The sequence below is a fragment of the Hemicordylus capensis genome, chromosome 8, assembly GCF_027244095.1.
Source record: "Hemicordylus capensis ecotype Gifberg chromosome 8, rHemCap1.1.pri, whole genome shotgun sequence".
Classification (NCBI taxonomy): Eukaryota; Metazoa; Chordata; class Lepidosauria; order Squamata; family Cordylidae; genus Hemicordylus; species Hemicordylus capensis.
Window position 1 is genome coordinate 1,332,422 of NC_069664.1, and position 23,219 is coordinate 1,355,640.

The 23,219-nt window shown below is 44.8% G+C and overlaps 2 protein-coding genes across 7 annotated transcripts in view; both read left to right on the forward strand.

Annotated features, from left to right (window-relative positions):
- The window catches only part of TET3 (tet methylcytosine dioxygenase 3), a 112,262-nt gene extending 100,978 nt beyond the window's left edge, over window positions 1–11,284 (forward strand). For all 4 annotated transcript variants that reach the window (XM_053269640.1, XM_053269641.1, XM_053269642.1 and 1 more), the window contains one exon: window positions 304–11,284. In XM_053269640.1, the coding sequence (XP_053125615.1) occupies window positions 304–2,153 (1,850 nt within the window). In that variant the 3' untranslated portion in view covers window positions 2,154–11,284. The remainder of the gene's footprint in view (window positions 1–303) is intronic.
- A 2,585-nt stretch (window positions 11,285–13,869) lies between these two features.
- BOLA3 (bolA family member 3) lies at window positions 13,870–18,738 on the forward strand. 3 transcript variants are annotated; one of them, XM_053268929.1, is made up of 5 exons: window positions 13,870–14,183; window positions 15,263–15,352; window positions 16,031–16,157; window positions 16,954–17,054; window positions 17,940–18,738. In XM_053268929.1, the coding sequence occupies exons 1-5, from the start codon at window positions 14,142–14,144 to the stop codon at window positions 18,009–18,011; spliced, it is 432 nt and encodes a 143-aa protein (XP_053124904.1). In that variant the 5' UTR covers window positions 13,870–14,141; the 3' UTR covers window positions 18,012–18,738. The 3 variants fall into 3 exon arrangements, with proteins under 3 accessions (XP_053124904.1, XP_053124906.1, XP_053124905.1); XM_053268930.1 differs by having other exon boundaries at window positions 13,881–14,183; window positions 16,954–17,042; window positions 17,940–18,186; XM_053268931.1 differs by lacking the exon at window positions 15,263–15,352 and having other exon boundaries at window positions 13,879–14,183; window positions 17,940–18,186.
- Window positions 18,739–23,219: the final 4,481 nt, after the last annotated feature.

Genomic DNA, 23,219 nt, shown 5'->3' on the forward strand with positions numbered 1-23,219 from the left:
CAAGAAGAGAGGAGGCACTGGAGGGCCAGGGTGCCCCAGACTCCTGGGCAGGTATGGAAGGGTGGTCCAGTGATCCTTGCCGCTTTGTAGTACGAATCTGACCACTGGCTGACCAACCAGCTTTGTGAACAGCTACCACCTGGGAAATGGTGGTCTGAATTTACCTTGACACGCAGGAAAGGGATGGGGAGTTTGCTAGGGTAAATGGGATCTTGATGGAGGGTTATCTCCAATATCTTCAAACATTTGTACAAAGGAGACAGTTCTGTTTCTGCGAACTAACACTGGCTCTTGTGCCCACAGATACGGCCTTGAAAAGTGGACTCTCGCAGCAGTCCATCAAAATGGAACCTCAGAACCATTACAACTCTTTCAAGTACAATGGGAATGCTGTGGTGGAAAGCTATTCGGTGCTGGGGAACTGCAGGCCCTCTGACCCATACAGCATGAACAGTGTTTATTCTTACCATTCCTACTATGCACAGCCTAATCTGCCTTCCATGAACGGGTTGCATTCAAAGTTCTCTCTTCCATCCTTTGGGTACTATGGATTCTCCAGCAATCATCTGTTCCACTCCCAGTTTTTGAATTATGGAGACACGGGCAGCGCTCCCTGGGCGAGCAAAATCTACGAGAAGAAGCCCAGTGTCCAAATGCTGCAGGAGAACTTACGCCACTCTTACAGGAGCCCCGAACCACTGGAGGACCTTGTGCCCACGGTCCAGAACAAGAACCACCACCAGCGCACCTATGAGAGAGCCAACCGGAAGGCCAGCAAGAGCCCAGGGGCCTCCTCACAGAAAGGCAGCTCACTCCCCACAGAAATCCCGTCGTTTGCACAAAACACGAACTGTTTCAACAACCGAACAATCAAACTAGAGCCAATGGACTCCTTGTCACACGTGGACCCTGTTCAGGGGGCAGCAGCAGCTGTGAATGGCCAAAATCTAAACCAGAACCCCTCGGATTTGCCCATGTCCATGTCTCAGAATGGAGGCTCAGAACAACACTGGAGCCCTTATAAAGTCAACAGAAACAAGTCCCCTTCCGACAGGACTAGTAATGCGGAGAGTCCTTGGAACATGCTTCCACCCAGTGATAATGCTGGTGTGCTCAGTGCAAACACACAGAATCCATCAAATCTGTTTAGTTCTCACTCAAACGCTACCAGGTTACCACAGTCCCACCTACTGGAGAAACCATGGAATTTGTTTCCCGGAGATGGGCAGCCGCTGCTGCCTGGCCCTGAAGTGCTGGGGAAATCATGGAGCCCTTGCAAGGTCACTGAAACCTCCTCAGTCTTTTCAGCAAATTCAAACCTCCAGGAGAAGCCCTGGAACTTTGGGCAGCTGGGCTTTGGTTCCACCAAGGGAAGCTCCATGCTTCAAGATGAGCTTTGGGGTTCTGTCAAAGTGGATGACAGAAGGACGCCAACACCAAGCATGGGGTTGCACAGTCGGCTGTGGAATTCCTTTGGCTCGTTGCCCGCGATGGCATCAGGTATGTGTGGGGAGAAGCCATTCGCTTCCATGAAAGCAGAGAGCAGTGCAGTCTTGCCGGGTGCTGGCCACCAAAAGAGGCCTTGGGACCCCTTCAGTTTGGATGACAGCATGGAAGAGACACCCGAGAAGAACATCAAGGAGGAGGAGGAGGAGGAGGAGGAAGAGGAGGAGGAAGAGGTCTGGTCCGACAGCGAACACAACTTTTTGGACGAAAACATTGGCGGGGTGGCAGTGGCTCCTGCCCACGGCTCCATCCTGATTGAGTGTGCTCGGCGAGAATTGCACGCCACCACCCCGCTAAAGAAACCCAACCGGTGTCACCCCACACGCATCTCTCTGGTCTTCTACCAGCACAAGAACTTGAACCAGCCCAATCATGGACTTGCCCTTTGGGAAGCGAAGATGGAGCAGCTGGCGGAGAGAGCAAGGGCCAGGCAGGAGGAGGCAGCCAGGCTGGGGTTGCAACAGGACATCAAGACCTTTGGCAAGAAGCGGAAGTGGGGAGGGGGCTTGGCCACGGAGCCCCAACCCAAGGAAACCAAGGACACTGTCCCGACGCGGCAGGCCTCGGCCATCCCAACAAACACTGCTATCACTGTGTCCTCGTATGCCTACACCAAGGTTACTGGACCATACAGTCGCTGGATATGAGACGGAGACAGCTCGCAAGTGGCCATCTTACCTCAGAGTCTGCAGCACTGGAGCCCAGTGCTGGTTTGTGGTGCTTTTTCTGAGTGTGTGTCGGAGAGACAAACGGAACGGAACTGAGCCAAGTGCGTTCTCTAGGAGATCTGCTCTTGGGAGCTGAGCTAAAGAAACTTATTGCTGTTAACATTTTTCAGTAATCTGATATTTATATCTCTGCATTTTTTAATCTGTACATCACAAGAATGGAAAGAGAAATTTATAGTGTCCTTTCACAAAGGAGAGCTTTTTAATTCCATTCCAAATGCATATTTATTGGATTTTTAACAAAAAATTATTACAACTCTGAAACAGATGTAAGAGATGAAAAAGCAACACCACCAAAACCACACACTAAACCAGCTTCAGATCTGTACAGTTTGTTTCTTGATTGGGCTGGTAGAAATCTCATCCTGGAGACCACCCAAAATATGTACTTTGAATCAAAACCTTTTTTAAAAAAATGAAATGGGGGACATAATTTGCTGCTTGATGGTTTCTTACAGATACAGTAGGTCTCTGCAGGGAAGGAGGAAGGTTGGTGGAGATGACAGAGAAAGCTAAAGTTATCTGACAACAGACCTCAGACAAGCAACAGCTTCCTGTTCAGTAGATCTGAATAGAATCTAAAATGCCATCTTTTCAGTGGTGAAGGGGCTGTTTCCACTCTGAACACTTGTACCTCTCAAGTCAGGAGAAACCCCAGCAGAATAGATGGATACACTCAGTGCAAAGGATAACATTTGCCTCTCTGGTCCAGTCCTCAACACAACATGGACCCTCACTAGGGCTCCTTAAAGCTTGTGCTGGTCCTTTGCCAGATGTTGAATGTTGGCATGAGTTGCCTAAGCACTGAGAGTGAGCAGTCCCCAACTCTCAACTGCTTATTATTATTCTCAGCCTTCCTGATTTTAAGCATCATAAAGGAATTCACGTAGACGATATTGTTCTTGAGGCTACAAGTGGGTGAACTGCTGAACCCAGCTCTTTTGGCTAGGCTCAGGTATTTGTTACCTTGATGAAGAACTGCCAGCATTTTAACAAAATTGCTTCCCCCGTTTAGATTTTGTAAGAGAAATAGACTGGTTACACAGTGTATGCAAAATTAAGCTACTTCAGCTTGTTCCCATCAACAGTTTCTGTATTTATCTTAAATATTAACTTAGTGAATACAATTTAATTAATGAAGAGAAAGGAGGAAGGGAAAGAACAGACAAAAGGAAGGACTCAGAGAGAAGAGAAAATGAAAACAGGAGGAAATGGAGATGTGAAATCCAGGTCGGAGGGTGCCCGTTTGAAAACAACAACACTGGAGGGTGTCAAGTTGGTCTAGTTCATGTGGAATGAATTTAACACTCCAAGGTAACAGTTAGGCTTGTTTGCCTTCCTGCTGAACAGCAATTAGTTGTTCTTAATGACTTCCTAAGCCTGTAATACAATAACTAATCACACTAATTTCACTGTATCTTTAAGAAACCACCCCCCTCTCTCACAAAGAAAACAACACAATTGAAAAGTCTGGCAGGATCATCAACAGGGGACAGTCATCACCTGTTTTTATCATCTCTGGTGCAGAAATCAGTTTATTAAAAAAACCTTGTTAGATCTCCTTTGTGCTGCATTTCCCACTGGTGCATGCTTAGCAAATGAAAATGTTCTCTCCCATCTCTTACAAATGGACATTTTCAAATGCAGACATGAAATCTGAAACTTCTTGTAATTTATTATTATTTTCTGGTGCCATTTGGGGTTTTTTTTTAGAGGGGGGAAACTCCAACCATAATGTGATGACTAATTACTGCAACACAACTGGTGCTTTTTAAAAGTTGTGATTCAGAGTTTTAAAAACAGCGAACCCTTCCCAGTCAATCAAGCAAGTTGTCTTAAGAACAACTGATTTACATAAGTGGCTAGATTTCCTGAAGCCAAGCCTTTCCTTGACCGAAGTTTGGGGTAGCTATCATGACAACGGGGAACTCCTCCCTTTCAACTAGGATGGAATTCACGTCAGTTCACAAGTCTCCTATCACATAAGGCTCACCAAAACCAATCTGGGGATACCAATCATTTGCTTGGTAACTGTTATTGATCTTAGTGGGACGGGGCTGAGTGACAGGACAGCAAGATTGTAGCCTAGTGTGTGTAACAGGCTTTTGGTGCCTGTGTCTTCTCTTTAGAGTGTGAATCCCATCCTTGACTTGAAAAACAATGAGCTAGATTATGAAGTTCCTGTTGGATTTTAGGGCTCCCATTGAATCTGCTGGGAAACTCCTGATTGACTTCCATAGGAGATAGGAATAGAACCTCCCAAACCTGGAGACAGCACCTTCAGAATGTCTCTGCACCCTAAAGCGGGTGTCCTCTTCAGATTGGGTGATGGCAACTCTTGTGGCAATAGGCAAGCAGAATCCGTCGCTGTCTTTTATGGTGGGTCTTTCTGTAGAAAAACGGAGGTTGGGTTCCTTTCGCAGAGCAAAGCCTTCACTGGCTTTGAGAAGTTGTGTATGTTGTGTGTGTGTGTGTGATTTCTCAGCAGTGCAGTAGACCAGAAGATCAAACCTGTTAGAGATCTGGATTTGGATGCTCAGTAACCTTCTGCACTTAACAGGTGCCTTGTGATAAAAGATGGCTTACAGATTAAAACCTGTACATAGCATTTGTTTACTAGGAAAACCTCTCAATCTTAGCGCACCGGCACAGGAAAAACAAACAAAGAAACATACAGGATCTCTATCCTGAGTGTTTTATGTGGTTCTGATTTTAAACTGTAAATAGAGAGAATTTTTTTTAAAAAGCACTTTCACCAAGATTTAAAATAAAAAAAATTACCCAATAACTTGAAAAGCAGTATGTTTTAAAACAGATTATTGTGGGAGAAATGTAAATAGAGACAAAATATTTAACATGATTTTCCGTCCTTGATTTTTTAAAAAAGAAAACTGTATTCTGTAAAGTTGCATATATCTGGTAAGGAAAATCCATGAATGATTATTGATTTTGTAAACATACCCATGAGCATATCGCAGTTGTAAGAATGATTGCAAGTCAGATAGGAAAAGTTCTGAGTGTCATAGGATGATAGTGATGTCAACCACTTTGGACCCAATTCCCTACTGGATTAATCGGCTGAGCAACATGTTCAGCAAAATCATGTGCTATAGTCCTACCTAAGCTGTACCACTTTGGTCTGTAGGTGGGGGACTTGCATTTTAAAGATTTCCTTATGTTCTTTTGTAAAGCTTCTGCTATGTAGATACCTTCGGCATGAGGGATGAAGGTTCTAGCCTATCCCACTTCCAGTTATGCTAACTTTCCTCATGCAGAGAGATGCTTTTTTGTGTTAGAATGTTGGAGAGTATTTAAAAATGTGATACCCCTAACTGTAATCTGAAGTGGTACAGCCCCATGAGGTCTCTACCAGAACATGTAGACCAGTCTCATTTAAGTTACTCCAGGACCCAGCCTCTCAACCATCTTAGGACAAATTAATGGCATCTTGCCATTGACAGATGTAGGATGGGTCCTTTAGCCAACTGTATTTATGAGAAAGCATTGGACCTAAATTTCTTCCAGGAAGGACTTTAGTTTGTTTTTGCTTCTGTCAGTTCTTTGTTAGTGTCTCAAAAAGTGTCCCTAGTTGAAGATATTGCAGGGGGTGCCTTGGAAGCTTCATTTTGAGAGCAAGAAATCATAATATGTGTGCAGAGGGAGGGGATGCATTTTGGAGAATGTGACTGTGCACTTGACCTGTTGGAATCTTACTGGGTATTAGGTTTCTGTTTAGTAATTTTGTAGAACTCTTTGACTGTGATGTATAGCCCTGTGGTTATAACTTTCTGACCTGGAGATGGTGCCGTTAAGATCTCTGGGGAAGGGAGGCACTTTGTAGAAGCAAGTTTAAATTTCCTGTTCTGGGGCTCTTGAAATACCAGGTGCTGTCTCAGAGTCAGATGGTGGCAACCCTATAGGATCTGTCAATATTTCCATTTTTGGCCAATGCCCATTTACATTGTTTTTCACAATAGGAATAGAGGAACAAGGAGAAATGTTTTTAAAAGCCAGATTCTTTACTTGTTGCACTTACACAAATAATCCAAAGGACCAAATTGTGATCTTCCCTCAATCTCATGTAAGTCCAAAATTATGTAACTGAAGTCACTAGTCCATACCGAAATCAAGAGTTATAAGGCAAAATTACCATTCACTCTAGCTAAGACTTGGCTACCTGGTTTTTCCAAGAGTTTGGGCCTTACAGATTTTATTTTTATTTTTATTTTAAGAATCTGATCCATTGTGCCAGGGATACTGTATATCTGGTTGACTATTATGCGGATAAGAGGAAATCAACATGTAATTGCTCCTGGCCCTGCCAGTATTAAATCTATAGTAACTGTTGAAATTTAGTTGATTTAATTCTTGGCTTACAACAGGAGTTCCCCACCTTGGGTCTTCAGATGTTGCTGGACTACTACTGCCATCATTTCCCGCCACAATTGCTGAAGGCTGTTGTAACTGTGGAGTATGGGAATTGCAGTCTAACAACATCTGGAGACCCAAGGCTGGCCACCCTGACATACAGCAAAATGTGATTGCCATCAGAAATTTGACACACAGTTTCCACAACCCATGTATTACACTCACTTACTCACTTTCTCTCTCTCTCTCTCTCTCTCTCTCTCTCTCTCTCTCTCTCTCTCTCTCTCTTTCACACACACACACACACTCACACTCTTAATATAAGGCTGTCAAAAGTAAAGGCAAGACTTTTGACTCTCTACATCCCAGATAAATTAATGTGGTGTTTTAGTGTATAACAACAAATAGGCTGCAGTCTGAGGTTGTTTCGCACTACATATATATAGTACTACCTCGAATCTCTGTTGTGAAAAAATTGAGCATGCTTCAGACTTATATGAGAAATGTAGAACTATGCACAGGTTATCTGCTCGCGCTTTGTTTCTGGAAGTCTGTTATTGAGTTCTTCATTGGCACTGTTCTTCTGCTTACATCTGGATAGTTGCAGTTTCCACGCTGTTCTTAAGGTGTTTAGAAAGTTGTGATAGGATGAAGCAAAACTGTGTGTATTGCAACTGCATTTGTAAATGGGATCCTGAGGGCTGAAAGTGGTCTTGAGCATCAAGAAGCCCATGGAGCGGTACTGGTGTGCTCCAGAACAGTGACACTTCTCAGGCACGGGGGCATGGACTCTATGCCTCAGTAGGCTTGATTATGGCACGAGTTCCTTAGAGTAAGACTGGCAAACCGTTGCCAGTTTGCAGTTGCGACTGGTGTTTGTGTATCCACCGAACGTCGTCTTATGATGTGCAGGAAGCCAATGCCATCTGAGGCCCTGAGCATATAGTGGAGCTCAGCAACAGAGAGAAATTCTGGCCCAGCCCATGTCTTCTGACCCAATGTGGTCAGAACAACTTTCTCAAAAAGATAGTGAGAAATTTAGTAACATTGGTTTGTTGGAATAGTGATTCAAAGCAAATTTACTACTACTACTACTACTACTACCACCATCACCACCAAACCAAACACATGGTGCTAAAAGAACAAAGTAGTCCATAATCCCTGGAAAAATCTTGATCAAGGGCCCAGTTTTGCTCCAGTTGAAGTCATTAGCAAACTCCAATTAATTTATGTGAAAGAAGATTTGGGTCTCTTGAGGACAATTCCTTCTATGGTTTCTTGTCTCCTATCCTATGATGTTTTGCTTGGCTATGGGACATAGCAATGTATGGTTGAAATTGCGCCCTTAATCTCCTGCATTGATCCGAATCATTTTAGTTATCATTTACTAGGAAAATATGCAAGGACCAAATAGTGAAGAGAGAAGAAACCGGAAGCTACGTTCACCTACATGGTGACATTTGCCACTCAGGCAACAGCCAGCTTGTTGCCTGTGACTTTGCTTGCAGACTATTATGACCAGGTGTTCCCCTCTTCTGTGTCACTCTGCAATCATTAGCAGACAGTTGGAAGAGCCTCCCCCACTGATGTCTAAAGCAGGATCTTATGTCCCAGTAGATCAGTGGATTTAATCAGTGGATTTTGGTCTTTCTTTTCCCATACATCACAACTGTGTCCCGTATAAAGGTAGGAAAGGAATCAAGAAGCCCTGAGGTGCTTCAGTTCATGGTGACAAATGCCGAAGTGTGCTTTGTAGGCTCGAAGACATCTTTTTATCGGCTGAAATCTTCTAATGAAATGGTGCTATTTGGCGCGGGGTTTTTTTAATTTAAAAACACACTAGGATTAGTTTGTGTTTTTGCCTGGTTCCATCTTGTTAAGGTGCTACTGTGTATGTACAACCAGAGTACTGTACAATTAATTGAAAATAGAAAATGTCAGCATTTTAAATTACTTTTAGAGGGAGTTGCTAAAGTTTATGCCCTGGCTCTGTGATGTACAACTGGATAATTTCAAGCTCACTGATGTGCATGCAGTTCCAGAGGAGGTTGTCTTGGCAAGAGCTGTCAGTATCCTAGGGCTAGATCTCAGCTGAGTTAAGGGGAGCTGTGTGGCTCAGGATCTGACCTCGAGGTTTATCTTTTTACTTGTTCAGCTAGTTCTGCCAGATCTTCCCTGGATAATGCTGGGTGCTGGCAAAAACCAATCACTGGAAAGGGCTTACAGGATCAAGCCATGATGAATTTGACTAGGAATGAGTAAAAGGGAAATACTGTCTCTTCCTGGACTTTCTTCAGGCAGATGGAAAATAAGGTATTACAAACTGTGCTCAGAGTAAACACTTGTGCCAATTCTAGCAAGTGTGCATGGTGCAACAACCCAGAACCCTGTGTATTGGTCATTATTATGCAAACATGATGGGTGCTGAATTGAAGTTTTGTGGTCACTCCAAGACAGAGCAGCTATTGATAAAAGCTATGATGGTCGTCATAGACTTCTCCAGCTAGTTAGCTAGCTTGCTTGCTTTTATTGTTAACAGCAAAAAGTTATAACTTAGTCCTGTAGGGCCTCAGGCCTGCTTTCCTTATCCAGGGAAATATTTGCATCTCATTGTAAACACAGATTTATTCTATAGATGTCAATATTGAATATGGGCCCAGCCTGTAGGAAGGTTTGGGGGTGGGGGATCAGGATCTGACCACCCAAGGTAATCTTTACGCTAAAATGCCGGCTTCGTTCTGCTACTTTATGATGGCTTTTTCTTTGTATATCACTATTTGTGAGTAGACGTGTCTGAAAGTTTTACAAAATACTCTTTTGGTGCTATTTATTTCCTCTTTCACACTCTTTCTCTCTCTCTCTTTTTGTTCTCAAGACTTGTTATAAATGTGTATAGAAGCCAGGGTTTAATCATATAATAAGCTTGCTGTTATCACAATACATAAAGAAAATACCTCAAAAACCACCACCATCACCACCACAAAGTATTGTGGCAAGTTGGCAACCTGTGATTCAGTCATAGCTAATGGAATGGATACAAAGATTAGAAATAAGGGTATGCATTTTATTACTTCAACACTGTACTTGACATTTTAGAATCAGTATGGCCTTTTTCACTCTATTCTTGGGCAATTTCTCGCGGTCAAAATATTAGCACAGCTTGAGGGGAAAAATATATATGTGTGTGTGTATGTGCGATATATATATATATATATATATATATATATATATAGTGCGTGTTTGTGTGTGTGCGTACACACACAGACACAGACACACACACACAATAAAGAGCTGAACTGGGATTGCCCTGTGCATTCATTTAATGGAGCAGTGGCTTCCTGAAGTACATGACAAAAAAGCTTTTGCATTGAGAGTGGCTAGAGGCCAAAGTTGGGAATCCCTGAGCTGTATTGTCAGTGACCAGCTAACTGCTTTGACAGGTTTGAGTAAACACTCGCCACATTTGAGCTGGAATGTTCTCAAATTCTTTTTACTGCAAATCTTGCAAAAGTTTCCCAAAGGGTTTTAATCTCAAAATGGCAGACTCCTGTCATTATTCATCAACCCCTGAGTGAAAAGGTGAATAGTGTTGGGAGATGCCATCTAGTTATTGGAACTAAGGCAAGAAGATTGCTGGGTGGTCTTGAAGGGATTTTTAGTGAACATCCTGTAGCTGAGGGAAAGGAAGATCTTTTGGTGCTTGACTTGGTCAGATCCTAAGCCCTTGAGCTACACAACACTTCGTGCATTTTAATATCTGGGGATTCATTTTCCAGCTAGTGACATTTTATGGTGGTTAGCAAAGCGGACCATCCCTGTGTTCCAAGACCCTGTGGGATGCAATGAGAACTCTGTCTGTGCAGTATATTTTAGCACTGTATTTTCTCTCTCTGCCTAAGAATAGTAAAGCAAATCGGCCAATTTCAGGGATTTTAATTTTTTTTGCAAGTGACTTAACTTCTGTTTGCCATCTTTTCTCTTGTTTTTAGCACCCATTGTTTGGGGACTATTCACTTCTATTCAGTCTCTGGAAAATATGTATTGTCTAGCTGGCTTTTGGCTTTTATTTTTAATGCATTTTTATGTATTAAACGAAGTATAGGTATAAAGCTGTCTTTTAAATGCATTTTTAATTTAAGAGAAATGAGGAAAAACAGTTGGATTTGGCAGACTAATTCAGTTTAGTTAAGCAGAGGCTGTAACTTCTCAATGTATTTGCTTTCTTGTCTCTTTGAATTCACATTTGGTAAACGAGACCCTCCAGTGGAGGCCAGCGTGTGGACCACACTTGAAGATTTCTTTGTTGATTTGTGACTGTGGCTACTTGAAATGAAGTTTTATCTGGGGTTGGTTGACAAATGGTAGATTTTACAATGTCTCAAGGCAATAGGACTCGTGTATTAAACTGTAGATATCCTTAGTACAGTAAATTTATTCTGATAATTTTATTTTGTATAATTTCCCCCCTTTTGTCTGTATTCTTTCTTACACTCTTATTTTTTCCTTCAGTGTCTCAGCAAATTTATTTTTAGGATGCCTAAAAATTGCAAGTATGGATCCTTTTTTTTTTTTAAATTTGTATTTTATTATGTTACACAACCAGCTGGTTTGTGAAATGTATTATTCCTGATATCTTTAAACTATTGTGGGTGTTTTAATAAATTTTATATTTATTTTTTGCACTCAAATTCAGTGTGGTTTTTCCTCTCCCCACCATCCAGGCATAAGATTTTTTCCTGTGTTACATTTTTATGGCATTAGAGCAATATTGCAATCTGTCCTTTGCACTGCCCTGCTATTTGGCTTTAAAGGACACAGCCCTGGTTGGGCCATTCCACTCCAGCGCTCCAAAAACACCCTCTTCATGGACTGCTGCTCACTGCTCTCTTCTCTTTTTCCCAACACACAGCTGTGTCTGGAGTCCAGTTGATGCTGGGGTCCCCCAGTACCCAAGTATAATTTCCTGCGTCCATGACAGACTTGTAACACCTCCCATCCCTTTCCTCCCCCCCCTTTCCCCTAACAACTGTAGACGTGACTGGTGTCCTTTTCGCTTCTTATACTTCCCTTTCTTTCAGCTCCTGACATTTTCAGCTGCCAGGTTTTCAAACCACCCTGAGCCATTTTTGAAGGGGCGGTATATACATCTAAATAAATAAATGAAGAAATATGCATAGCCAGATGTGGCAAGAGGGCATTTCTGCCTACTCATTATCCACACGTGGCCCATGCCCTTGAGGGGCATTGTGCCTCATCCCAGTGTCACTCCTCCTGCACTCTAGAGACCAGGGGCTTCACTCATGTGCTCCCCTCCACCCCAGTATAATCCAGGGCTTAGACATCTTCTGAGAGCAGCACCAGTACCAGCCCATGGCTCCCAGGAGGATCTCTGGGTCCCTGCTGATAATGGGGCTTGTCCCCACCTCTTGCTGCCAGACCCTAGTCACTCCCTCTGCCTGCCCTGTGCACAGAAAATGCTGCAGCAAGACCTTTGAGCCTTGTTGTTTTTGAGAGGCCAAGCTGCACACCTCACTCACTCTTCTGAACTCCAAGACAGACCTAATGTTCCCTATCCACCTATCCAAGCGGCGCACACATTTTCTCTCTCACTGGGCCAGCAACCCCCTCTTCAGGCTATGCTAAGGTTGCCAACATTTCATTGCCAGAATGAGGGCACGAGTTTGGGGGGCTGGGAGGTGTATGCAGTGGTAATCAAGAGCCTGAGTATCATTGCCGTATGTGTAATTGAAGTATATGTTATTGGATAAATGGGGGACAAATGCTGTCCCTCTAGGGACCAACATTGCATCCCTGAAATGAGCAACATCCTGCATAATAAGGGACAGTTGGCAACCCTAGCTGCTGTGCTTGTTCTGCTCCAACTCGGCTTTGACTGGCTCCTGCAAATCTTACAAGATCCAGACACCCCACAAAGACACCCAGAAATCCTCAAGCCTCTGTCGTTTTGCCCCAGTCATGGTCTTGCAGACTAAGCTGGGACACACACACACACACACCCCAGCTCTCACGGAAGTATACCCACGCTCTCTCCCCTATGCTTGGCCCCCCTGGCTCCTGCAAAGACACCTTTTGCTCAAGAGGGCCAGCACCACTGTGGATGCTGGCGGGAGCGCTCGGCTTGGCTTGGCCAAATCCCTCACACCCGGTACAGCTCTTGCCTGCAGAGATCTGGAGTTGGTGGCCTCTGTGCCCCTGGTCCACGGCCAGGTGGATCTAACCACACCAAGCAGGCGAATCCCCATTCAGCCATGACACTAGCTGGGTGACTCTGGGCCCGTCACTTCTCTCTCAGCCTAACCTACTTCACAGGGTTGTTGTGAAAGAGAAACTCAAGTATGTAGTACACCGCTCTGGGCTCCTTGCAGGAAGAGCGGGATATAAATGTCATCATCATCATCATCATCATCCTGATCTTCAGGGGTCGGCCTAGTTTTTAATACTAGGCTCTTGAGCAGGTTCCAGCCGAAATGGTTAGCTGCTCAGAGACCAGATGCTTGCTTTGCTAGCTCTTTCTCCTCCTCCGCCACCGCCACTTGGGTGCCCACCATAGGCAGCCGCTGGCACCCTGAGAAACCCGGCGAGCCACTGGCAGGTGGCAGCGAGGGTGGCCAGCGGGAGGAGGGGGTGGGCTAGTGAAGTGGCTGCAGATGGTAAGTTTTTTAAATGTTTGGGGTATTCTTTTACCGACTTGTGGTACTCGTGCGTGGTCCGAGTCCCACTTGTGTGGATCCCTGATTATCTCTGTAGTACATTCCAGCAATAAACTCATTGCAATTGAGTGCTCATTGCATACTTCAGGGGTAGCCTGGGGTGTCTCTAACTGCTGTTCGACTACAACTCCCATCATCCCCAGCTGCAATACACCTGCTGGAGAGCCCCACTGGGTTAGAGAGCTGGCCTGGTGGTCTCCCTTGGTGGCTCTGCTATGAGGACTCTGCAGACTAGCCACGCACTGGTTGTTGTTTACTGACTCCTTTGTTCTCCTGGCCTGGTCAACCCACGTGTTGTGGGGCGGCGGGGGGCGCTTGGCTACTACAGTGTCCCCGGGAACAGGGACTACTACTCCCAGGTGTGGTCGTGGACTGCAACTCCCACAATCCCCCGCTGCAATGCGGCCCCCCCCCACCATGGGAGCTGCAGCCCACCGCGTGACGTCCCTGGGAGCAGTCCCTCTTCTTCCTGGGGACGGGGGGAGGGGCGGGGCACTTCGTAGTCCTTTTTCCCGCCCGGAACTCGAGGGCTTGATGGACAGGCGGAAAGGCTGGGTGGGCGGGGAAAGCGTTGCGCAGGCGCTCTGAGGAAGGGGCATCCGCCGGCCAGTTCCCCAGCTGCTTCTTCCGGGCGCCTGCGGCGCAATGCGGAGAAGGGAACTTGCCGGCGGGTCCCACTCTGGCCTTCCACCTCCGGTTGGGGGGGACTCGACCGCGGGGGCCGCAAGCGCGCCGCTAGGGGAAGGCCGAGGCACTCGTGTCGTCATCCAGAAGCGCCGGCGATGTCGCATCTTTCTGACGTAGCACAATGGCTGCCGCCGTTGCTGGGGTGCTCTCCTGCCGCAGGAAGGTCGGTGGGGGTTTTAAGGGGGAGGGGGCGGGCTGGTCGGTCGGTCGATCAGTCGGTGGCTCGCTTGTCTGCTCCTTCTCCGCCCCGGATTCCCTGTCGCTGGAGAGAGTGAAGCGGGCGGGGGGGAGGTGTCAGCTCGGACTTCCAGGCTCCCTGGAGGTCGTCTCTGCCCCCCCCCCCGGTTATTCACAATATGAAGCCATTAAAATCTCCCAGATTGTCTTCGGGAATCTTCTCGAGGTGGTGCCGAAGCCTGGAGGCTGCAGGCCCATCCCGGAGGGCTGGCAACCCTGCTTACCTCGCAAGGTTGTGGTGGGGGTGACATAAAGGCGGGAGGGCCCTGACTGCTCCCCGAGCTCCATGGAAGAGGGGTGGGAGAGCTGCCGTTCCTGGCTCAAGGGATTCCTGTCATCTTTGTTCTTACCCACCGCTCCCCCCAGGATCGAAGCCTCTGAGATTTCCAGGTTTGCTTTCCAGAGTCACCTGGAGAGTGACGCTGCTCCTGAAGGGCTGTCAACCCCTGGCCTTGACAGCAGAGGCAAAGGGAAAAGAAATTCCTCTGTTGGTGTTAACCTGTCTTAAGCTGAAACAGGTCGACTCCAAAGGGAAGATCTCCCAAGCAGCTCCTAGCCAAGCGAAGAGAGCAACCAAATAATGCATCTCTGCAGATAGAGAGCAGGGCAGGGAGTGGGGTTCTTAATGAAATCCACAGGGCCCATTTTCAGACTCTCCATGTTTTAGTCAAATCATTTCCTCTATGCAATTGTCTCAAAACAATCGTTAAGGAGGCTGACTAGAGGGAAGAGGGTAAGGCTTCCCCTGTATGTACCTCCCCCTTGTACTTTGAGAGCTGAAAGAGATAATCTTTCTTGAATGCTGTTCTTGCTCCCCACCCCCATTGTATCCAAATACCGATACTAGAAAACCCAGTGAATTAAATACTCATCTAATACTACAAATACAAAATCATGATAGTAAAATATAACATATAACATCCCCACCCCCACCCCAGGAAGTGACAGGCCTGGCTGGCCAGTTACTAAAGTGACCAAACACTGGCCATCTTTCCTTGTCTCAAGGGCCCTTCTGGTATTACTTCTGCAGTGCTGGAGTCTCCCTTTCATGCTGCTTCAATCATGGTAACATCAGAAGAACCCTTTTCAACCAAGGTAATATGGGCAGGTCCATGGCTGCCCACAGATGATGTGTGGTCATTGCTAAAGTGTCTTTGTGTGTGTGTGTGTGTGTGTGTGTGTGTAGCTTGGTATTCATCAGAGCTGTAAGGATGCTGTATGGATAGTGTTTAGTACTGCTAGAGTTTAAGTTGGCTATGGGCAGTTCATGAACCAGAACCAGGTGGTTTGCAACAATTGTAAAATAACATTTTACAATGTTGTTGTAAATAGCAATGACATATAAACTAAATGAAAAATACAGCCTATTCTTAAAACAGAGTAAAACATCAGGGCAAGACACCAGGCTAAAACCATAGCAGCAACAATAGGAATATGTGAATGAGAGCTGCATGTTATGCTTGCAACAGGACTGTCTACATATTTTCTAGGAATTTCTCATTGACTTTATTGATTTCATTTTCCCACCATTCCTCCAAGGAGCTCAGGAAGACATATATGGGCACTCCCTCACTATTTTATCCTTGCAATGGTCCTTTAAGATTGTTTAGGCTGAGAGAGTGTGATTGGCCCAAGGCTTGAACTGCATGACTCAGTGGGGATTTGAACTCTCATCTTCAGGTTCTAATCTAACCACTATACCATGCTGACTCTGCTTCTTGACTTTATTCTTATGACATACCCCACTAACATGAGCTCTTTCCACCCTGTTAGATTCTTTTTATCTTGCACAATACAGTGCGAACATTTGCTTCGCAGACGGATGGAGAAGCCAGAGTGACACAAGTGCTTAAGGAGAAATTCCCCCAGGCTGCAGCTATCAAAGTAGTGGATATATCGGGTAATTAGTGAAGCCTTAGGCTTTTTCCTTGCTCTCTCAAAACATTCACAACTCCTGAGGAGCTCTGCAGGCTTTTCTGTGGTCTAATCCAGGAGGTACACTTCTGAGGGGGAACACATTCCAGAGTGCATGCCCATCACAGAGAGTTTGGCTCTGCTCTCACACATCCCACATCTGTGAATGCCTCCTTCACTCACACATGTACAGTAGCAGAGAGGAAAATGTGGGAGGAGGCATCTGAGGTATGCAGGTCCCAGGCCATGGAGGACTTAAATTGCCACCAGCTGGGGTAGAATAGGAGTGATATGTTTATCCCCATTAAGAAGTGGGCCATGGCATTCATCTTCTGAACTGTCTTCAAAGGCAGTTGCTTGTTGAGTACTTTGCAGGAGTCAATACATAAAGCTAACAAAGTATGGATGACTGAGACCAGATCTATTGCAGAGAAGCAGAGGCAGTTGGTGTTCCAAGCCTAAGCTTAGAAAAGACTCATTGTCCATCACTGCCAGCTGAGAACCCAGCAGGAAAGTGGGGTCCAAGAGAGCCCTGCTGTGCACTCTGTGCTACAAGGGGACAAGGCATAACCCCATCTAGGACAGTTAAAAGTGGCAGCCCTTCACACCTAGATTGGCCCAAGCTGCCTGCCCTCACTGATCCACTGAATATCCCATCCTCAGATATTTTTTCAGTGAGATCAGATTAAAGTTCATGAAGTGGTTGTTAAACTGAAATAACTGAAAACTAATGTTCAGTTTTAGAAGTTTTTGGTAAAATCAGATCCATTCTTCCCCCCAAGGTGGTTGTGGAGCAATGTATGAAATTCATATAGAATCTGAACAGTTTAAGGAAAAGAGAATTGTACAGCAACATCAGATGGTAACTCAGGTAAGCAGACAGGTATGTTCATGGTGGAGTCTCTTTCACCATACTTCTGTGTTAATGTCAAGGGAGCTGTGAGGGCTCAGGGTGTCAGCATTTTCACTTCCCGTATTTTCCAGGGCAGTCTGCTTTTTCTGGTCAAATTTCTCTGTCCTGTCCACATATACGTATTATTCCATTTTCTTTGAACAAACTGTTCAAAATCCAAAGTGTAACTAAAAAGAATTAAAATTAACAACAGAATAAGTTTTTATATGTTCAGACTTGATGTTTGGTTGTCTGGATGCTCAGAGTACAAGGGAGATGATGGACTCTTTATTATCCTGATTTAATAACCATCCATGTGGTCAACACACCGGCTCAACACACCCCTGCAACCAGCATGCATACCTAGAAGAAATTACTTCATCTTGCATTATTTTATTTTATTTTTTTATTTTTACATTTTATATCCCATTCTTCCACCAAGGAGCCCAGAGCAGTGTACTACATACTTAGGTTTCTCGTCACAACAACCCTGTGAAGTAGGTTAGGCTGAGAGAGAAGTGACTGGCCCAGAGTCACCCAGCTAGTATCATGGCTGAATGGGGATTTGAATTCGGGTCTCCGCGGTCCTAGTCCAGCACTCTAGCCACTACACCACGCTGGCTCCTTTTACCTTTGAGTCACCTCATTAGGCTTGAAGGTTTGGATTTCACAAACATGCAAGCAGACCTTTCTACAGGGTGAGAAATACAGAGAGAGCAGTTACTTCTTATTGGACCAAACAGAAGCTGCTATTTTGCCTCTCTCTGTATTTACTACCCTGGAAGAGTTTCTTGAGCGATTTGTTGGTTGTTGTTTTCTATTCGTTGAGGTTATTGTGTCTCTTGTATAGTTGCATACAGTGCTTTCTTCTTTTAGGCCCTACGTAAAGAAATTAAATCTATGCACGGGCTACGGATATTCACCTCTGTTCCTAAAGATGGAAGCTAGGACTGCCTGGTAGCATGCAAGAGTGGTGAATTTCAAGAACTGGTGGGGCTCTGGGAGAACGCCTGTTGGCATGTGAGAAAGCCAGAAGTCTGTAGTCCCCACCCCCCGCTCCCTTGGGTCACACTGCAAATAAAGTCACTGTGCTGCTGGGGTGCAGTAAAACGAGAATACCCAAGACTGGTTTCAGAATCGATATTTTTCCGTTTTAATGGTCAGTTTTTTAATCTTATTATGTAACCTCTTTTTGCAAGAAGATGGGGGTTGAGTTATAGTGGCAGTCTCTCTCTCTCTCTGTAAAAGCCATGCCATCTGCTCTGGAACCAAGAAGGAAACACGACTTCATTCAAATGGAGGATGCTGTAGAAAGGAGGAGAGCTACACGTGGCCGTCCTGCTCCCACATCATATAAAAATCACAGTTCAATAGAAAATCCATGGGTAACATGGAATATGCTTGTTTGTGCTGTATGTGTTGCCTTTGGTAGCTGATGACAGCAAAAGTAAGGCCAGGTCCTCAAGAACCACTTAAGGAGGACGCAGGTGCCTTGTATGCCAAGAGCCCTTCTTGTAAGAAGGTGGCTTCCAATCAGCAGTGGTGCACAGTCGGGTTTGCTGAGGCTGAACCATCTTGGCAGTGTTGGCAGTAAGCAACAGGTCTGCTTCTCCCCATCTTCTCCAACAAGAATGATGTCAGCTGTTCTTTTAAATTAAAAATGTGTTTCCTGAAATCTCAAATAAGATGCGTGCTTTTTGGTGAAGAGTAGTTGGATTTTGGAGCTAGTGTGAACATCAGTGGTACATGTGAGAAACATGGCGCTTAAATGTTTCCTTCCAGCTAAGTTACCCAGCTCTGCAACTCTCTAGTTCCTAGGATTGGGGTCAGGATTGGGTTTCTCTGGAGGATAGCAGCAGTTTGTCTTCTACAGTCGTGTTCAGCCAGGGATTCACAGTGCAGTCCTTGGAGAACCCTGGAGTTTGCTTTTACAGGGCAAACCTGTGACCATTTTAAATGAAGAGAACATGGCAACACTAAGGATCCATCAGTCATGGAATGCTGACATTCTCCATGCATTCGGCCACAGTTACTCATGCTCTGGTAACCTCTTGCTTAGGTTACTGCAATGCGTTGTATGTGGGGCTTCCTTTGAAAATGGTCTGGAAACTGCATCTTCTTCTGGGGGCCATGCTCCGAGTGCCCCTGCCAAAAAAGGTGAGGCGGGTGGCTACTAGGGAGAGGGCCTTTTTGGTGGCTGCACCCTGTTTATGGAACAGCCTCCCCAGTGAGGTTCACCTGGAACCATCACTTCTTTCATTTAGGCACCAAGCGAGGACTTTTCTGTTCACTCATGCTTTTAAAAATTGATTTCTAAACCACATTGCTTCTTGGGGCGGCTAAACCATAAAACAGTATTTACAATAAAAGATGATAAAATGCACAATACAACCATAAAACACAACCAGACACACTAAAAGACAGCAAGATAAAATAGCAGTAGGTAGGATAAGTCTCTATGAGATTTTATCAGGCTAAAGCCGAGGCTCTGTTATGGTCTCTGTCTATTTCAGCAAGCATGAACGGAGAAGAGGATTGCCCTGTAATGGAACTCTTTGTTAATCAGAGAGGGTGCTGCCTTTTAAACTTAGTTGTTTGTTCTGTTAAATGGAAGATAAAACATTTAAATGCATTGTTTCTCCAGAATACAGGTATACTTAAGATTTTTCAAAAAGGGGGATTCCAATCTTATCACTGTAAAACTGCTATATGTTGTTCATAATTCAACTAGATCATGCCAAAAAATCTCTATGGTTAAGTATAGCTTCCTCAGTTAAACAGAACAAAATTTGTGTGACCATTCACAAGCCTCCAGAAGCCGCCTTGGACTGTGACCACTTTAAGTTCACCTATCAATACTGTCTGTAGTTCTGCAAAGAGCAAGGGATGTTCAACCCAGGAGTGGATATCACTTGCTATTGAGAGATTAAGGGGGCACAATCAACTAAGCGTGGATTGTGCCCCCTTACCACCAGACGTCTTAGCTGGAGCTGCAGCCATGTCAGATGTATCCATGTTACCATCAGGAATATTAATGCTATAAAAACATCCAGTATGGTCCTAAAGTAGAGCTTCTGTTGCATCCTTTATCGGAAGAAAAAGAGAGAGCTTCTTAAACCAAAACTTAATCTCACTGAAATTTTAAGACCTGTATTGGAGCTGTTTGAAAGAATATCTGCTTATTTGGAGAAGCTTGAGGCTGCCGTTCTAATGGGCCCTAGTCGCTTTCGCAAGGATGGATCCTGTGGACATGGTGAGCACAGACCTGCTAATCGGCAAGCTGGCTTAGTCTGCACTGCAATGAAAATAGGGTCAGAATACAAGTATCAGTGAACCACCTTTGGCCAAGGGAAAGAGGGCAGAGTGGAGAAGTATCACTTGCCCATCTGGTCAAGCCTGTGTCTCTCAGTTCTTAGCTCAGTGGCACAAGCAAGAGGGAAGCAAGAGGAGCCCACCTGCTGTCATGCTTCCTCCCTCCCTTGCACCTCCTTCCTGGCTTCTCCTTTCCCCAGATACTTGGAATTGGGTTTAGGCTGGGACTGGGGTGGAAGAGCAGCCCTCTGGCAAAACCCCTGTGAGTCAAATACTGGTGGTTAGAGCTGCCAGCCATGTCTAACTGCTAGTATTTGATGCACAACAAGAGAGAGAAAGTTTCTTAAAATGTTGAGACTCTGGTGTGGGGAGAAACAGGTCTTTGGGGCACACGAGTTCAAAAATAAGCAATACTTAGCAAACGTTAATCTGCATGTCACATGCTTAAACTAGTAAAGTATCATAGTGTAGCATGTACAATTGTGCTGTTTGGTTTTAAGTATATATGAGTGCCTTCGTTTAATTTAAACCATAATTACAAATATGCCCAGTGTTATAGATGGAGTTGCAAGTGAAATGTGTGATAAACTACCATTATCACACATTTCACAACACATCTATGCGTCTGGTGCGTGTTAAGATTCTCCTTATCAGTTTGCAGGGTCATGGGGTGAGTTCATCACCTCATGTGATGAGTAGCAGTGTCTCCACCTCCCTAAGAGGCCAGGAAGATGACCAAATGGCCAAGAGGCCAGGCAACAGCCTTCCCTCTGACAGGGAATCCCAGATGGTGTTGACTACAACTCCCATAATTCCCAGCCAAAGGCCATTGCAGTTGGGGATGCTGGGAGTTGTAGTCAACATCATCTGGAATTCCGTTAGAGGGAATGCTGCCAGGCAGATGATCAGAGTGCTTCTTTCCACTGCCAAGCAGCTGGAGAATCTTGTCACGTGCCACATTGGTAAATCAGGTGTTGGAATTGGTAAGTCACAGTCAGGGTCAGTCTGAGATGGAAGGCAAGGCTCTGGTTACAATTGCCAGAAGTAATGGCTTAAATAGTTTGACTGTTGCCATGTTGTGTTTTGCAATATTCAAGCATTATTTAGTTAAAGAGAGCCTGCTGGGCTAGTTGTCTGCTAGGAGCTGCAATTTGGGAAGGGCTGTTTGGCCTTTTGGTTTTAACATTTTTAACATCAGTCTAAAAGGGTTTGTCAGTGGACTGGTCAAGTATTTTTGAAGCATTAACTTTATTAAAACAAAATATTTTGGGCTCAGCAGACTATACATATACTAATTTGTTTCTGAAATTAGTATACTGTGAACCAAGGAAGTAACTTTTAAAAAAGTGTAGTGAATTGTGGCTTTGCACAATATTCAGTCAGATTTCTATAAAAACAATTCACTGAGCAGTTTTTGTCTTCCTATCCTGGAACACCAGCCTACCTACAAAATTTAAAGAGAGAAATCAAAACCAAAATAAAGTAACAGCAACACTTTTAAAATAGAACTTTAAACCCTATTATGTTCAGTAAGTAGCAGCCCACTTCTTCAGGAGTCATCAGCAGCATGGATTAATGGAATATTTAACCATTTTTGACCAGTCAGTTGATCAGCATGTCCTTGGGTGAACTTGTTAGGAGAGGCTGTCCTCTGGCTGTTTTTAGTCTCCCAAGCAAGGGAGAGGACCAGAGGACTTGGCAAAGAACCCAGTTAACACACAAGTAATGCCTACACCCTATGTAACGGGATTCCTGGTCACTTCCTCAAGATAAGGAGTATTAAAAAAGGTCAGTGCTTTGCAAGGTTGGCAGAAGAGACTTGTAAAAGTAAAGGTAAAGTGTTCTGTCAAGTCTGTGTTGGCTGCTGGTGACTGCAGAGCCCTGCAGCTGTCTCTGATTGTCTGTGGTAGATTACAGGAGGGGTTTACTGTTGCCATCTCCTGCACAGTATGAGATGATGCCATTTAGCATCTTTCTATATCACTGCTGCCTGATAGACACACCTGGACAAATGTGTTGATATCCCTCCACGAAAAAAGGAGAACCCACAATTGTCTCTGAAATAACTTGAAATTGACCAAAGTAATTGGCATCAATCATTGTTTGTTCTGCATTTAACAAAAATCAGACTTTGCTTTAGAGTTTTGATGCAACAGAATATTTCAAATAATAACACAAATGAAAATGGCATGGACAAAAATGCCGGGACCCTTAACCTAATATTTTGTTGCACAACCTTTAGGGCAGTCACTGCAAACAAGCCATTCCTGTAGCTCTCAATGAGACTTCTGCACCTGTCAACAGGTAGTTTGGCCCACTCTTCCTGAGCACACCACTCCAGCTGTGTCAGGTTTGAAGGGTGTCTTCTCCAGACTGCACGTTTCAGTTCTTTCTATAGATGTTCGATAGGATTCAAATCAGGGCTCCTAGAAGGCCACCAGAATAGTCCAATGTTTTGTCCTTAGCCATTCTTGGGTGCTTTTAGCTGTGTGTTTTGGGTCACTATCCTCTGTTGGAGGATCCATGACCTGTGACTGAGAGGGAGCTTTCTGACACTGGACAGTATGTTTCACTCTAGAATGTCTTGATAGTCTTGAGATTTCATTGTTCCCTGCACAGACTCAAGGCTCCGTGCCAGACGCAGCAAAGCAGCCCGCAAACATAACCAAGCCACCTCTATGTTTCACAGTAGGTATGGCGTTCTTTTCTTAGGGTTAGGGCTGAGAGACTCCTGCCTGCATCCTTGGAGAAGCCTCTGCCAGTCTGGGTAGACTATTTAGAGCTAGATGGATCAGGGGTCTGACTCCCGAGAGCAGTAACTAGTCATTTGTTCCTGCTATTTAT